Here is a 17822-nt window from a genome sequence, read left to right on the forward strand (position 1 = left end):
TGTTCCATTAAAAAAAGTCAACAACGTTTTTTTCCAAAAATCCGCCATTTTTTTTTCGTATTTGAAAGTGATATAAAAAATTCAATACATTCAGACAAAACTTTTACTAAAATAAAACATTTCAGCGAAAACCGCATTTTTCTATCTTTAAGCCGTTTAGAAGTTATAGGCAGTTAAAATGGGGGAAAATATAAGTGTACACCCGGTATTATAGAGAATAGGGATGTTCACTAATTTTTAAATATAGTTAAATTCAATAGATTACAAGGTATATAAAAACGTAACAATCATAAAACTGTTTAAAAATGTATATTTTTTAAGATAAATGAGTTCATAATGTTGATTTCCTTGGAGGCTAGAAAAACGGTACCCTGCAGCGAGGCTACGGTCTGTGACGTCAGCAGTCGTAACGTATTTGATCGACGGCTAGTTTTGTATACTTATTTACTCAGTGTATTTGAATGTGCGCCGTTTTTTACGTATTTAATTATACAAATAAAGCCAAATAAGTGGTGTTTTGTTCCTGGGTGTGTAAATACATCAAAAAACAGTTCTGACAAGATTTTTATTACCGTTCCAGCCAATTTAAAACAGAAAAAGAAATGGTTTGTTGCAGCTAGAACTTAAAATAACTAACTTAATAAAATAAACATTATAGAAGTTTTCCAGAGACTTTCGGCCCTTGGTAATAATGTAATTGTTCTTTCTGCATTTACATTTTTCAAAAATACTTATTAGTTTTCTCAGGATTCGAAAAAAATGAATGAATTTAAATAGCATTGGACCAAGATTTTGCACCTACCCCCTTAAAGAGTAAATGAAAAAGTATCGGGACCTCAAATTTGTATTCCTTAAACTGGGATATTCCTAAAAACGGGATTTTAATAATACATACAGTAAAAGTAAACCTTGAAATAACTACATGTGGATGTAGGTATGACTTTATATTATATTAAAATCATTAATAATTTAGTGAAAAGATTGGTTGAAATGAAAATGTATAATACCCAAGTTCAAAAATATTTTTTACCTTGGAACAGTTGTCAACTCGAAATACGAAACAACCGAAATAAGATCTAGAGTTGAAAAGGACATAGCAACATTTAACAACATGCATGAGAAATATTTTCACCCATTGCGACATAATATCTCTCCCACTAAAAATGCGGCTGCTAAAATGTTATTATTTCCGGTCTTGCTATATGGCGCAGAGGCCTGGACAATATTGGAAACATTAATGAAAAAGCTAGAGGCATTCGAGATGTGGGTGTACCCACGTATCCTCAAAATATACTGGGCGACCCACACCAACGTACAGGTATTGCGTCGAATGGGAAAACAAAAAGAAATCTCTTTTACAATTAAGAAACGAAATCTTAAATATTTCGGTCATATCATGAGGCATGATAAATATCGTATACTCCAACTGATAACGCAAGGTAAAATAGATAGCAAACGCGGACCCGGAAGAAAAGACACTCATGACTTAAAAACTTACGCCAATGATTTGGACAAAAATCGATCGAGTTATTCAGAAACGCCTCAAATGAAATTAAAATTGCCATGATGATAGCCAACGTCCACAACGGACAAGCCACATGAAGAAAAATAACAATATTTTTAATACACCTAACCAAGGTAAAGTAATAATCAGCCAATGTATGTATACAATATGCATGCGTACAATGCATGCATACAACTTTCTCTATTTTTTTTGTGGAGTATTAAGCATTTATTTTTTTAGCTTAAAGAAGACATGGAAAATTATATGGAATATACACTCAGTAAAGCTGTGGTAGATTTATTTTTTTACAAGATGCCAATAAATCATACACCACTGTTACATCTACACTACAGTCGGTAGTTTATACGAATCGGCTTTCTGAAAACCTTCTTCCATTTTATTTGTTTATTTTTGTAAAACCCAAAATATGTCCTTACAAACAGTCTATCTACTTTAAACTAAACAAATTCACTATAAAACTCCACTTTAACCCTGATAAAACAAGAAGAGAACAAAATAAAATGACCTGAAACGTCAAACAGGTAAACAGTAACACTATGAGAATGGCGCGCGCTTGGGGTATGCAACTAGTGACGTCAGGCCAATAGAGAAGCGTTCTTGAAATTTAAAATAATGCTAGATTTCTAATAAAGATTTTTTATAGAAAGGATTTTTCAATTTTGTTGAAATTTTGGACAATTATTCCTAGGGTGTTTCTTAATCGTTTTACATGTTTGAAATGACTTTTTAATTTTTTGTGAACATCCCTATTGAAGCTATCTCTTTGTGGCATTTATGTAGTTCACTATTCTAATTAAGTTAAAGTTGATTTCATGTAATCGAATGATCTATCATAAAGTCGTCCCAGGAATGCAACTTATAAATATTGGCAATATCATTTTTTTAAAGTCTTCTACTTTTAAATGTATATGTCTGAATTGCCAATATGAATGAGTCAGATTTAAATTATTAGAAGAATTTGTTACCCAGCAACAAAATTTGTTTAATTTATTAATATTTTGTATTTCGACAACGACCTCCGAAGTGGAAACGTCAATAAAATCATTTTTCAATTTAAATTGTGACTTATTTCCCAAATAGAATAGTAAATTAGAGAATTAAATAACCTTTCAAATGAGCTAGCATACGACTCCTATTCCCATTAAAAAAAAATCATCGATTAGGTCATCACGCCCAGATGACGGCGTCACTAGTATGCAATATATGGCAAACAATCGTATTTAAAAATAAAAATCGACGGTTTCGGGATTTTTCCTTAGCCGCCACACGTCACACTACTGTGGCATATTAGTTCAGAGAAATAAGGAAAAAAAAATATCCTGTTGGTGACACAACCCCCTCCAGGCCGAAACCAAATTTTTTGAGTAGCATGGACATCTATAATAATAACCTATATGTTTCCTGCAGTCGATTTTGATGATATACATAGTTATAAACAAATGAAGATCAAAAAACCGTAAATTTTCGCTTTTTTCGTCTATTATCAAAAAGATAAGCGTTTTAAACAAATTTGAGAGTAAGAAACTCATAAATCGTATAAAAAACTTCAATATGGCGTTCGCTGAATATGTCTATCCTTATTGGTTGCTTAGAAAATTGCAAAATAAATCATAAATTTTGAGTTTTTATAAATATTCATAACTTATGTAAAAATTAACTTAGAACGTTCTTATTACACGGAATGCTGAGACTTCTGGTGCTTAAATCATACCCTAAATTTCAAAACAATTGGTCAAATAGTTTAAAAGGTATTTAATTTGTTTATTTCAAATTAATTTTTTTTTGCAACGCTATAAGTCAGAAAATGATGAAGTTACACAAATACTTTGAATAGTTTATGAAAGAAGAAAATTTATACTATTAATTTAATTAAAAAAAATGACAAAAAATAATTCTAAATACTGCAAAATTATTTTGCAAAAACATGTGAATTAAAAAAGAGGGGGGGCTAACTTCGTCCCTAATTTTCCTAGGACAATTGAAATTCTTTCTAAATATGTATAAAAATTCAGTCTTTCCAAATATTAAAAAATAATTTTTCTACGGGTAACGGTTAAAAAGTTATTCTAATTGTTTATAAGTAAGCAAAAAATCGACGTGTTTTTGCAAAATAATTTTACACTCTTTAAAATTACTTTTTGTCATTTTTTTTTTAATTAAGTCAATAGTATGAATGTTCTTCTTCCATAAACTGTCAGAAGTCTTACTGTAACCTCATAATTTTCTGACTTGTAGTGTTGCAAAAAAAATGAATTTGGGATAAATAAATTAAATATCTTTTAAGCTATTTGACCAATTGCTTTGAAATTTAAAATATAATTTAAGCACCAGAAATCTCAGAAATTCGCGTAATAAGAAGGTTTTAAGTTAATTTTTACATAAGTTATGAATTTTTATAAAAACTCAAAATTTATAATTTATTTGGCAATTTTCTAAGCAACCAATAAGGATAGACATATTCAGCGAACGCCATATTGAAATTTTTTAGACGATTTATGAGTTTCTTACTTTCAAATTTATTAAAAATGCTTAACTTTTTGGTTATAAACGAAAAAAGCGAAAATTTACCGTTTTTTGATCTTCATTTGTTTATAACTATGTATATCATCAAAATCTGCTGCAGGAAACATAAAGGTTATTAATACAGATGTCCATACTACTCAAAAATTTTGGTTTCGGCCTGGAGGGGGATGTGTCACGAGAAAAATCTTATTTCTCTGGACTATATGCATTGATAAAATGATTAATCATGAAGAATTATTACACAACAATTATATTGGCAAAATGTTTTCTTTCTTTATACTTACTCAGCATATTCAATCTATGTTTATTTAATTGTTAAAATGTACCGTGAGTATATTTAACATGATTTCTTAGGGTATGAGGTCGTTTTGTCTTAAAAGAACACAATTTGCACTTGTGCAATTGCATTTTCGATGAATCCGCATGTTTAACCATATGCTGCATCAGATTAATTTTTCTAATAGTTTTATATTCGCAATTGGCGCAATATAAGAACTCCTGTTTTATATGCACTTTCGTATGTGCAATGAATTTGGTTCTGTTGGAACTTTTATATTTGCATGAATAACACATGTAGACCTTCAAGTCACCTTGCTGATGGGCGCAATACAGATGTTGTATTAAAGCAGGTTTAAAAGTATAAACTTTTGCACATATTTCACACACATAGTGTTTCTTTTCCGGCTTTTCTTGAAAATGCCTGGCCTAAAAGTATTAATTAATTAATAAAGATCAGAACAATTAATCACATGCTAATACAAATTCATTTTGATATTGTACTGAAGCTATTTTCTTGTCGCATCTTACTGCAATTTACTATTTTAGTTGAAAATAAGCACAAGTTTACTTTTAAATTGAGTTTATTTGACCTTTCGATTCTCCCTTCGCAAACCGTTATCAAAATATAAAATATTAATAAATTAAACAAATTTTGTTTTTGCTGGGAGTGAAAATGTTCATTTTTCATATTTGGTTACATATCTTCTTGCATATTTATTAATCAGCAGTACAACGGAACGGGGCGACACCGGTGACGTGCGCCGTCTATTGTTCTACGGCACGTGCCATCTACGTCCCTTCGTAAGATAAATTGGGCTTAAGAGTGTAGGCGCAAATATTTCACGGCTATCCCTACTTTTTCTTTCTTTACACAGCAAATTACGTGTAGTACAATTCTGACTGGTATGGAGATGTAAATATTATTTGACAATGAATAAATTACATACATTCTTACTTTTGTGTCAATTAATTTAATTCAAAAATTTTTTTTTGGGCACCCTTTATAAATAATTATATAAATGTTTATATTAGTGAATAGAGCATTGAATAAACTTTCGAGTGAGATATCACACGAATCCTATTATCATTTAATAAAAATCATCGATTACGTCATCATGCCCGCCCATTCTCGAGAAAATGTAATGTTGTTGTAATATATTCGTGGGTACATTTTTTTTCAATTTATCTAACAATAAAACACTGAAAACGTGTGTTTTCTATACGTCCACAAAATTTTCAATTTTCAATTTTGTGTGACATATTTACAATTTTTAATTTTATTACCTAAGCCTATTTAAAATCTAAATTTACTGGACGTTACATATTCGTACAGACAATTTAACGTCTGCTTATTGTTTGAAAAAATAATTTCATTTAAATTAATAGGTAATGGACAATTTAGATCAACTAACTTTTCATACATTATTTTAATATTAACACTCCAATATGAGGTGCTGTAGATCTCCAATTCCACCACAGTCGCAATATGGGTTATCATTGATATTGTCCTTTTCATGAGCATTTTTCAGTGCGAAACAAATGATAGGAAAAAGGGTAAGTCCGTGATAATCCACATTTATGACATTTATTCTAACATGACATTTTAGTTAAATCTGACAGTTGTCACATTTTATTTTCAATTTGGAATAAAAACAAATCAAATGTGTTTCTTGCATTTATAAAATGGTATTTTCTTTGATTTGTATAGTCTTATAAATTATACAGATTATATTTGTAATATTATTATCTAATTAAAAAAATATTTTTTTTATTATGGCGCCATCTATCGACAACTAGAATAACCACCAAACTAGAATAATTACCAAAGTAATCACCGACGTGCCTTTTTTTCTGTCACATACAATTAATTGCGTTAGAAAGAAATCGAAAAACTGTGACGCACTGAAAGATGATCATGAGAAAAAGAATACTTATGCTGTGTTTGTATGCTGGGGTTAGTCCGTGATTTGATCTTATTCTATTTATTGTTTTTATAAATAACCTATTTGTCTCATGTTCAAACCATCTCTCATTGGGAATTAGTGGTTGGCAATTTCTAAAATTTAATCCCTTTGGACTTTGGTTGTATAAACGTTGCCAATTTTGTTTGCAATTATTTTTACTGATATTATCTATATCGGTTACTGGTAGGAGTACGTTGTTTATGTTATGTGTGCTTAAAACTGCAGATTTGCTAATTTGTCGACTTCTTCATTTCCTAATATTCCAGAATGTCCTCTAACCCAACAAATAATCATTAAACCGCCCGCGCCCGAGGATGTAATATCATAATATAGACTCTTAATTTCTATCTCAATGTGATTTAGGTTTTTGTTGATCCAATAGAAGTGAGTTTGTCCACAACGCTTCTACAATCGGTGAAAATGATATAACTATCCATACCAATAGAGGCTATATATATTTTAACGCAAGTACTAAAGCTGATAATTCAGCAGTATATATTGAAGCTTCATTAGGCAGTCGAAATGATTCTTTGTATTCAGAATTCCAGTGATATATTGCACAACCCGTTTTATTTTGAATTTTGGAGCCGTCAGTAAAAATATATTGAAACATAGGCCACCTGTCTTTAATTATTTTGTTGATAATACTGCCTGGAAGATTTGAATCCATTTAATATGTTTCCATTACCCTGGAAAAGGGAGTATATTTGTAAATTGGTGGTATTTTATTTTGTACATTTGGTCTTCATACATTGTCAATTTCCTGTAGCTTTCAAGGTATATGGGAGGTTTTTTAGTACACCGATATTTGTGGCTTAAATCTAATATATTCAAGTTACGAATATTTCTTAAGTAGCTGAAGTTTTTTGAGATAGTTCTAGCTACAAACCTTAGTTATATTTGGATCTATACCATATTCCTCGCAATAGATCATACTATCTTGTTGTGTCCTGTCGTCCTCAAACAATTCTTGAACGTATTCTCTCCATCTGTTTAGTTTGTCTTTGATATCAAACATTATTTTACCATTCGTATCAACCAGGGTGTTACTATTGTTGGATCGTCTTATACCTGCTAATTCTTAAATTTTTTTGTTCAATTCAAAACTATATGATTTCTCTGTAGTTCTTCTTTCTGAACATTTATCGTTGTACGACTTCTCTTCAGCTGCCCGTATTTTTATTCTGATCTCTTTGTGTGTGGTTTTGTATTCGTTTACATTTTTGTGTAATCTTATTTTGTCCATTAGTTGCCGGATCTCGTCTGTCATCCATGGAGTCTTAGCTTCATCGATTTTGTGATTACTCAGCGTTTCTTTAATTGTCCTCATTAATGGGTTCTTAAATGTTTCCCATTTTTCGTTGGAATACTCATTTTTAATGAGCATTTTTTTGCTTAACTCCTCGTTAATTTTCGACGTTAGTTCTTCTTTTATATTCGGGTGTTTTAGCAAAGTGCTTATTTGTTCTGCCTTTTGTTGGTTTTTTATTTTCTTTAAATGGATTCGAATTTTATGATTACGGGATTGTGATCTGTTGACACATCTGTTCCTTGATATGTTTTGCCGATTTGATGGAGTTACGGCATCTCTTATTGATAAGGATATAATCTATCTGGTTTCTGATACCACCACTATAACTTATTAGAATACACATTGTAGAAGTTTTCAGGGCCTTTCACTCTCGGTAATGATGTAATCTTTCATTCTGCGTTTAAATTTTTCAAAAATACTTATTAGTTTTCTCAGGATTCTAAAAAAATAAATGCTATAAAAGGTAAGCTCCACATAGGGTGCTAATTATTATAAAATATACAGCGCCACGATGGGTTCAAATTATAAAAGGTACAAGTGAGCAATAGATGACGAACTTATTACATAAATATATTGGGTAGCCGAATACATGTATGTAATGTTACTAATAATAATTAATCTCAGGTTTAGGGTTGTTTACAATGAAAATCATGATAATCGATCGAGCTGTGTATTTCGTTTTTACGATACAAAATCTGAATTAGTCCAACCATTTTTAATTGAAGGCGACTCATCTACAAATTGAGCTGAGAACTATCGGCAACAATGTTAAATTTTAAAACTAAATTTATACCGGGGGCATTTTTATTGGGTATGCCTTGCCAATGTGCATAAGGGAAAAAGGAAGATGATTTCATAAAATTTGCCCCGGTAACAATATACCTCCGGTCTATGGGTCATATTTACGAGCGACTAAGTTGAACAAATTCCTTGAACACTGTGAATCATTGGTAACCTTATCAATACTTCGATGGTCTATATATTTACGTCCAAGGAAGGGTGAGAATCCAAGAAATATTTTACTCGTCAACAGGTGTCCTTATCTGCATGGACGTAGACGTTGGGTGTTTTTTTCTTGTGACATGGGATCAAGCCACAATTTAAGTTTTAAATTAAACGTATTTGACGTTTCAATTTCCAACTTGGAAATCACTATCAAAATACAAAACTTTAATAATTTAATCAAATTTTGTTTTTGATGCTTGGTAAAAAAATCCATTAATATTGACAATTCAGACATAATATTTATATGTATGTACATTTTAAAGTAGATTTATTTAGTAAATCTTAATCTTAGATTCATTGTCTTCACTCTTGTTCGTATTCTCGTTTTTTCTTTCTTTTACTTGATTAAAAAAAACTCCACCATGTTTTTATTTTTAATAGGCGTGTAAATTGGAAATACCGGGTGTCCACTTATATTTTCCCCCATTTTAACTGCCTATAACTTCTAAACGGCTCAAGATAAAAATATGAGGTTTTCGCTGAAATGTTTTATTTTAGTAAAAGTTTTGTCTGAATGGATTGAATTTTTTATATCGCTTTCAAATACGAAAACAAAAATGGCGGATTTTTGAAAAAAACGTTGTTGCCTTTTTTTAAATGGAACACCCAGTATATCTTTTTTGTATACTGAAAGAAATGTCATTCACCTATCCAGCGATATAAAGTCTTTCAAAATCGGTTGCCAAATCACTGAGTAATTAATTTTTAAAATGAGAGGTGCAACGTGGATATCACATACCTAAATACAATACTAAGCAAATTGATATTATGTTATGCGATTTCCACATTTGACAACCGATTTTAAAATTTTTTATATCTCTGGATAGGAAAATGACCATTTTTTCAAGTTACAAAAAAAATATACTGGGTGTTTTAATAAAAAAAGTCAACAAAGTTTTTTTTTCAAAAATCCGCCATTTTTATTTAAAAGCGATATAAAACTTCAAAAAACGGTCATTTACCTATCCAACGATATAAAAAATTTTAAAATCGGTTGTCAAATTACTGAGCAATTAATTTTTAAAATGAGAGATGCAATGTGGAAATCACATAACATAATATCAATTTGCTTAGTTATGTTATTTAGGTATGTGATTGTGATATCCATGTTGCACCTCTCATTTTAAAAATTAATTACTCAGTGATTTGACAACCGATTTTAAAAAACTTTATATCGCTGGATAGGTAAATGACCTTTCTTTCCATTTACAAAAAAATATACTGGGTCTTCCATTAAAAAAAAGTCAACAACGTTTTTTTTTCAAAAATCCGCCATTTTTGTTTTCGTACTTAAAAGCGATATAAACAATTCAATCCATTCAGACAAAACTTTTACTAAAATATTACATTTCAGCGAAAACCGCATATTTCTATCTTGAGCCGTTTAGAAGTTATAGGTAGTTAAAATGGGGGAAAATATAAGTGGACACTCGGTATTTTCTGATCTTTTTAAAACTTTGGAGCAAAAATTGCAGCGAGTTTGTTCTTAGTTCATTAAAATGAAACCAAACATTGCTTTTTGTTGGTGCCATTTGCCATTATTCTTTCACGTTTTAATATCTGCAAAATAATATTCACGCGGTTCCCAAAGATCAAGGATAGTAAATAAAACTCAATACTTATTATAAACACACATCATAATGATAATTTGAAGTGAAAACTGACCTTGAAATACTGTATACTGCCGTGCTAAGCCCAAAGGCGGGAACTGATTTTTTATCGAAAATGAGATTTTTGTATTTTTAGGTAGAATAGGGTATTTAGTATATATTCATAAAATTTTTGGAGTTGTAGAAGCATTATATTTTAAATAAAATTGCAATTTTGTTAGCGGTATCTACACTTTTTAGTTAAAATACTAAGCCATTTGGCGGCAAATGTTAAATACTATGGCGTTTTGACGGTATCTGCTACAGTTGCCGTCCATATACCTTAGGATATTGCACTTACCGCTAATTTACTTTCAAGAATGCTACGCCTACATTTAGAAACCGCCAAATCGCCTTAGTATTACATAGTGAATTCGGCCTAACTTTACAAGGTTAAATTATTAAAAGAGTTGTGTTAGTAAAAGAAATAACTAGCGAGGATGGTAAGAACTTCTCGAGGGCCGATTTCGCAATTTTCAAAATTTTCAATCGCTTATATAACAAAAACTATTAACTTAAGAGAAAAATCACTAAAGACGTTTTCTGTTTAGAATGTATCAAAAAACCTAAAAAAAATTGTTCGATGCAAAAAGAATAATTTTAGGAAACACCCCTAATCTTTCCCCTCGCCTGGCAAGGTCTTATGCTCTTCAGAATCGCGTGTCATTGTACACATTTCTTCTAAATGGCTTACGCAAACACATAATTAAATTTAAACCTTACAGGAGAAAGTTTATTTTACCCCCTAAATTTGCACTTTTCGATTCACCTGGTAGATACACGTTCACCGCTGAGGCCTGCCAGGTCATGGTTTTTAGCCTTGGTGTACTATGAATTATCACTAGAAAGATTTCTAGCCTTACAGGACGACCGTTAGTCGGAGGGTTCACTAGCTCTTAGACTATAAGAGTTGTGACACACGAGGTGAAACCACTGAAGACAATATTGTAGAAAGAGAAAAATTTATTGTAAAGCAATTACAAGAGGTGGAAAAAAGTTATGTTTAGCCTGTACAGGCGCAAGGTTTGTTTCATTCTTAAAGTTGTCTGTATGTTTAAACCCTTTCTTGGTCGTACATGGGATTAGCAGTCCCATTGATTGCATTTTTTTTGTTTAAATACAAGCTATTATCATTGTTTAACTAGACAATGTCTAGCAGTCTAGTTATACAATGCTGATATAGATACGGGATTGTAGATTTGCGATATCTTTACTTAATCTTTTGAGAATCCTTTACTAAGTTTTATACAAAAATGCTGGTTTTATTTCTTTATAAATTTTCTAAGAATGCGTCAGGTAGGCACCTGGATAATGATCCAAAAATTTGTTTGCATATTTTAAAAATCTTTATATACCATAATTAGGTATTTTTCGGTCTAAAAGACAATGCCATCATATTTTAATCATAATATATAACTAGTTCGTACAACTAATAAAATGTTAGAATTTGCCCTAATTACTGTAAGTAATGGTTTTTTCCGAATATAATATTGTGAAATACCCAATAATATAACAATGCATAATAATATTAGGGTAAGTGTCGGCCTAAAAAGTGTCATAAAAAATCTTTAAGCTGTATAATACCATATCGTAAAATAGCAAGCCTTTGTCGCTAAGAAAGAAAATAAAAATAGCTGAGAAAGTCAAAAGTATGGTTTACAATCACATTCACAGTTGAAGAATTCTTTAAAACGCTTAACATCAAGATGTTTAAACATCTATAACAATCTGAATGGATTCTGTTTTTTCGTATTATAAGTACAGTTCTGCCCAAATTATTAGACGCACTACAAAATATTGTATAAAAAATGTAATTATGAGGTAATACCATTGTAATACTAAATAGGTTTTGTGTATGTACCAGACACAAGGTATGTTGTTCGGTTGTCTATTAAATTGTCTATATTGAATCACAAATAGAACATTAATATTAATGAACCAATATGTATTTATTGACTCTTGAAAGAAAACAGATATAACGACAACTAAATATTGTCAATTTGTTGTTGTCATATTGTGGCTCAACAAAATAATAACATTTAATAGTACTTTAATTCTTTCAATTTAATAAACTGTAATACACAGAAAAGATTTTTATTTCATATCAATCACAACTGTAAACCACATACCGCTAATAGGCTTAGTTTTATAGTAAGTTTTGATAAAACGTTTTAGCGGTATCTACCTCTTTTTATATAAAACTTTGTTTTAAAATATAATTAATGGTTCCCTTAATAAACTGGGGCATATATCCATGCATAAAAACTATTAGCTAGTCCATAAATCCCTAATGGGGCAAAATTTTAGCATTCAATTTTGAAATCGATTTTGCCACCATTTTGTCAAATGCTAGTTACCGCCTTTGGGCTTAGCACGGCAGTATAGATAGGTACTCTCTATTAATAAAATTTTACTTTATTTACTATTTTACTTCGAAAATAAGCCGCACTTTAAGTTGAAAATTCAATTTATTTGACGTTTTGACTTCCACTTCGGAAATCGTTATCAAAATACAAAATATTAATAGGTACGTATCACTTTCAGAAGTGGAAGTCGAAACGTCAAATGAATTGTTTTTTCAACTTATATTGTGGCTTATTTTCCAAGTAAAATAGTGTATAATCATTAATATAACTAATATTGGATACAGTATGGTGCAAATGATTGGAATAAATTCGTTCTTTCGTAAACCAGCGACATTCAGGATAAATCCTGAGACAGGCCGACTTTTAGTTTTGAATTATGATTTATATCATACTAATGACGTCATCCATTTGAGCGTGATGACGTAATCGGCGAATTTTTTAAATGAGAATAGGAGTCGTGTACTAGCTCATTTGAAGGGTTATTTATTCAATTATCTATTCAGTAATATAAACATTGATATAATTACTCATACAGTGTTTCTAAGAAAAATTATTTTTAATAAATTAATCGACGCAAAAAGAAGAATGTGTGTAATTTATTTAATTCAAAAAACATTCTAATGCTTTCAGAAAATGGAAAAAATGTTGTTTATTTCACATATAACCATTGTTTTTCGCTTAAATTAAATAATGTTTAAACTGTCAAGGGGCAGATGGGTGGCAGCTCGAACATTAAAATTAAGCGAAAAGCAATGTTTATTTATCAAAAACCATTTTTTTCTGTCTTCTGACAGCATTAGAATGTATTTTAAATTAAATAAATTTCATGCATTCTTCTTTTTTGAGCCAATTTAATTCAAAAAAAAAATTTCTTGAACACCCTGTATAAATAATTATGTTAATGTTTATATTGCTGAATAGAGAATTGAATAACCTTTCAAGTAACTATCACACGACCCCTATTGTCATTTAAAAAAATGATCGATCATGTCATCACGCCCAAATGGATGACGTCACTAGTACGATATATGTCTCAAAAATCATAATTTAAAAGTAAAAATCGACCTGTTTCAGGATTTTTCCTTAAAGTCGGTGGCTTACGAAATAACGAATTTATTCCAAACATGCATCATACATACTGTACGTAATTGCATAAGATGCCACAAAGAAATAGATTCAGAAGAATATTTACTTTATTTTGTTAGAAAACTAGAAAATACCTGTCAAAACATACATGATAATTTAATAATTACGTAGATCTTAGATTTAACTATTACGTAATTACTTACCTACCTGTTTATATAAATAATAAATAAAATATTATTTTGGTACGCCACTGCAAAGCTGACAAGTGAACTATTGGTGACTCGTTTTAAGTGCGATGTTGCCAATGAAACACCTTCAATTAAAAATAGTTGAAGTATAACTAACTACCCTACTATAGTATTTTTACTACAAAAACGTTATTACGTAGGTCAAAATTTTTGACGTAAGAGAACTGTCAAAACATTAGAATGTGACTTTTCATTATTGCCATGTTTATTATATATATGGTAATAATGAAAAGTCACATTCTAATGTTTTGACAGTTCTCTTACGTCAAAAATTTTGACCTACGTAATAACGTTTTTGTAGTAAAAATACTATAAGAACAGAAACTAAGAATATTGTCTGTTTGTCTATTCACATCTGCTAAACATTAAAATACGGAACAGCGGTCAGAAGACCACACACACGATATACAGGTCACTTCCCAGAATACAGGGCTTTTGCAAAACGATGTGTTGGGGTTTGACGATCATAATTATTACAGTCACCCTCCAGTGGCGTAGTGTAAGGAATTAGTTTGTTGTTACAATGCATTCAAATATCATTGGAGCTGAAAGTTTGCGCCTATCCCCTTAATGTGTTTATTTTCTAAATAAAAAAAAACAAAAACTTACTTTATGGCGTTGCAGACTATTTTCGCGTGTATATAAAGCATTACAAATATCACATTTTAACGCTTCATTAGTTACATGAATCTTAAAATGTCTTTTTATACGTGATATTAAATGTGAACTGTAAGAACATTTATCGCAAGTATAACGTTTATCAGATTCCACTGGATGCTTAGAGAGTCTGTGTCTTTTTAAGTAAGTGGACAACGTAGTTGTAAAATCACATTCATTACAGTTATATTGTTGTCTATCTTCCATACTCTTGTGGGTATTTAAGTGATTTTTGAAATTTGTATTTCCTGCTGTTGTATATTCACAAAGCTTGCATTTTAAAAGACGGTTACCCTAAAAAAAAATAACAAATAAAATTAACTAAGTATTGAACTATTCATTATTTTAACCCACCGGTGGGCGCGCTATCGGCCCTCTATGCCGCCTTTTTACTAATTTAAAAATTCCGTAAAATATTATTAGTTACTTCCACTTATTTATCTCGCTATTCCCAAATAACTACAGGGTGGGGCTGATTCAGATCCACCACACCCATCTTATGGAAAATATAATGTAACTCAAATTCAATAAAATTTACATGACTAGATTCGTCTTGAAATTACGCTCGTTTTTTAACATTGCGCCAACTGTATTTTGCTTAATTAGGGCGGTAATTGTATTTAAAGTTTAGCGAAATTACATTTTTGAAGTCCATAAAAAAGTGTCATTCATAAATAATATTAGTCTAAGGGCTATTCACAAGGGCTTACCCTGCTTGAGTTAAGAGGACTAGAGGAACTAATACTTTTGTACGCCTGGTCAAATTATACCTACTTTATTATCTATAATCCTCTGCCTTAAAAATTTATAAAGTGGCGATCCCGAAAATCTTTTTTCTCTCTTTGACTCATTTAAATTCCCATTTGATTTTAGATTTCCGCCGTAATTAAGCAAAATACAGAGTTGGCGCAATGTTAAAAAACGAGCGTAATTTCGAGAAGAATCTAGTCATGTAAATTTTATTGAATTTGAGTGACATTATATTTTTCATAAGATGGGTGCGGTGTCCTTTAAAATGATATACGCCAGTCAATGGGAGCAAGAATAGGATATTACCTCCGAATTCTATCCTACTGCAAGGATTTTAATGAAATTTTGGGAATAGCCTCTACTTATCTCCTAATTCAAAGTCTACCCTATGCCGATGTGTGCTTTTATCTTGGGGGTGGTTCCCACCCCTTCTCAGGGGTGGAAATTTTTTTGTAAGATAACCACGGAATTCTCTAGAGAACCTAATTCTAAGCAAAAACTGTTCTATAATTTTTTGAAGTTATAATTCTTTATGCGCGATTTCATTAAGAGGGTGAAATTTTATTGGATATACAGTATGGAGTTAGTTACTAAATGTTTTAATTTATGTATGTATCAGTCCAGAAAAGGTGTGGAAAGAATATATTAGTGTTTTTAAATATATTTTTCTCTACAAACGTGTTAAAAATGCAATTTATAGCACTCCATAGGAACGTTAAAAATGCTACTTTAAAGCACCAATGCTTTAAAAATTTTAAGGCACTGCAGTTAAAAGTGAATTGTCAAATTGTGAAACGTCAAAATATTTATATGTCATTTATTAACATTAATATTAATAATACAACTTGCGCAATTTGAAAAAGGTGGTTTAAAAGGTTTTTTAAAATTTAATTTAAACTGTATTATGGCATTTTTAACACGTCTGTAGAAAAAAACTATTAAAATTTGTTAGAATATACAAAAATAAAAGTAGATGTTATTATAATTTACGTATTGACAATATATAGGCAGTTTTGATGTAATGTCAAGAAAAATATAAAAATGGAATGTCAGTCAAGTTCAAGTAAAAGTTTTTGTAGGTATTATCCTGTAATTGAGAATGAATAAATTATAATTGTTGATATATAAGACGTTTGTAGAAAAAATATTGTATGATATAGGTACGTGTAAAAAGTATATTTTTAAGGCATTGATGTGAATTGAAGAATGAGCGAAGCGAATCTTTCACACGAAACTTTCACATATGTGCCTTAAAATTGTTAACATTTATATATTTAACATTTATATCATAAATAGGTAACTATTATTATAATTTTTGTGTATTTGGACTTGTCTACCTCGGGAATAAGATAATAAGTAATAATATTTAAAGTAGGTATTTTATAATTCACTTCGTCTGTTTGTCATTATGTCTGAGAAATCTTGTAGCCCGGATAAACAAAAGGGTATAGCTCAGTGGTAGAGCGTTGGACTAGAGATCAAGAGGACCCCGGTTCGAATCCTGGTGTTTTCTAATCTTTTTTTAATTTTTCGTATTGTTTTAATAAAAATTTTTGGAAAGTAGTAAGTAAAAATTAATTTAATCTTTAAATAAAATACAAATAAACTGTCCAAATGTATATTTATTTCACTAAAATCATATTTAGAAGTATAACTTCTTACGTGCGTACAAAGTACACACACATTCTTTTTTTTTTAACTCAATACTTTTTGAGTTATTCGTGGTTGAAAGTTGGCCATTTTCATTGAAACATAACACCTTTTCGAACGGTTTTTTTTTTCAATACTTTAAAAAATATGCATCTAACTAAAAAAACGGTATAAAACATTTTTGTAGGTTATAAAAAAACAAAGATACACTCGCCTTCATAAATTTTCTAGTTATAATACAAAAGAGATATGGTAGGTGAAAAGAGTTTGTTTTTTTTTTTGCTACATGCTCAAATTGGTGTATTCAACTTGAAATAACAGAGAAACAGTCGATTTTATGTGTATAATGCTACCAGTACCTTTTGTAGTGCTTGAAAAGACCTTTAAAATGAGCAATATTAAAGGTAAGTTACATTCAAACTAAGCGAGATATCTTGCAAACGAAATTAATGTATATTAAGAACAAATGAGAAGTAATTTTAACCCCCATCCACCAGAATGTAAATGCATCATTTTCCGTCTACAGTACCTTTTATTATAGTGTTATTTCTATGTTCAAAAAGTTGGACGAGTTTAAAATGAATGGTTTTTGAAAAAAATAAGATCAAATTATAGAACAAATTTTTAAATTTTCTTAAAAATCTTCCTTTTTCTCCATGTAACTAGAAAGTGATAACAGATACAGTAATGAAAAATAAAAACGAAATGTTTTTCTAAAAAAACTCTACATTTTCGTGTTATATCTTTTTTCTGTATCTCTTGTAATTTTAGAGTTTCATGGAGAAAAAGGAAGATTTTTAAGAAAATT

At 30.2% G+C, this 17822-nt stretch overlaps 1 protein-coding gene and 1 non-coding gene across 3 annotated transcripts in view; one reads left to right on the top strand and one right to left on the bottom strand.

The window, feature by feature from the left end:
* The window catches only part of LOC114327024 (zinc finger protein 845), an 88061-nt gene that overhangs the window by 31953 nt on the left and 38286 nt on the right, over window positions 1-17822 (bottom strand). The window contains exons 6-7 of one of the 2 annotated variants that reach the window (XM_028275520.2): window positions 14567-14908; window positions 4333-4753 (exon numbers count right to left, since the gene is read on the bottom strand). In XM_028275520.2, the coding sequence (XP_028131321.1) occupies window positions 4364-4753; window positions 14567-14908 (732 nt within the window). In that variant the 3' untranslated portion in view covers window positions 4333-4363. The remainder of the gene's footprint in view (window positions 1-4332; window positions 4754-14566; window positions 14909-17822) is intronic. The other variant, XM_028275519.2, reaches the window with a different exon arrangement.
* Window positions 16806-16877, top strand: Trnas-aga (transfer RNA serine (anticodon AGA)). The gene has a single exon. It is a non-coding gene; the product is annotated as a tRNA-Ser (tRNA).

The sequence above is a fragment of the Diabrotica virgifera genome, chromosome 1 (assembly GCF_917563875.1).
Source record: "Diabrotica virgifera virgifera chromosome 1, PGI_DIABVI_V3a".
Classification (NCBI taxonomy): Eukaryota; Metazoa; Arthropoda; class Insecta; order Coleoptera; family Chrysomelidae; genus Diabrotica; species Diabrotica virgifera.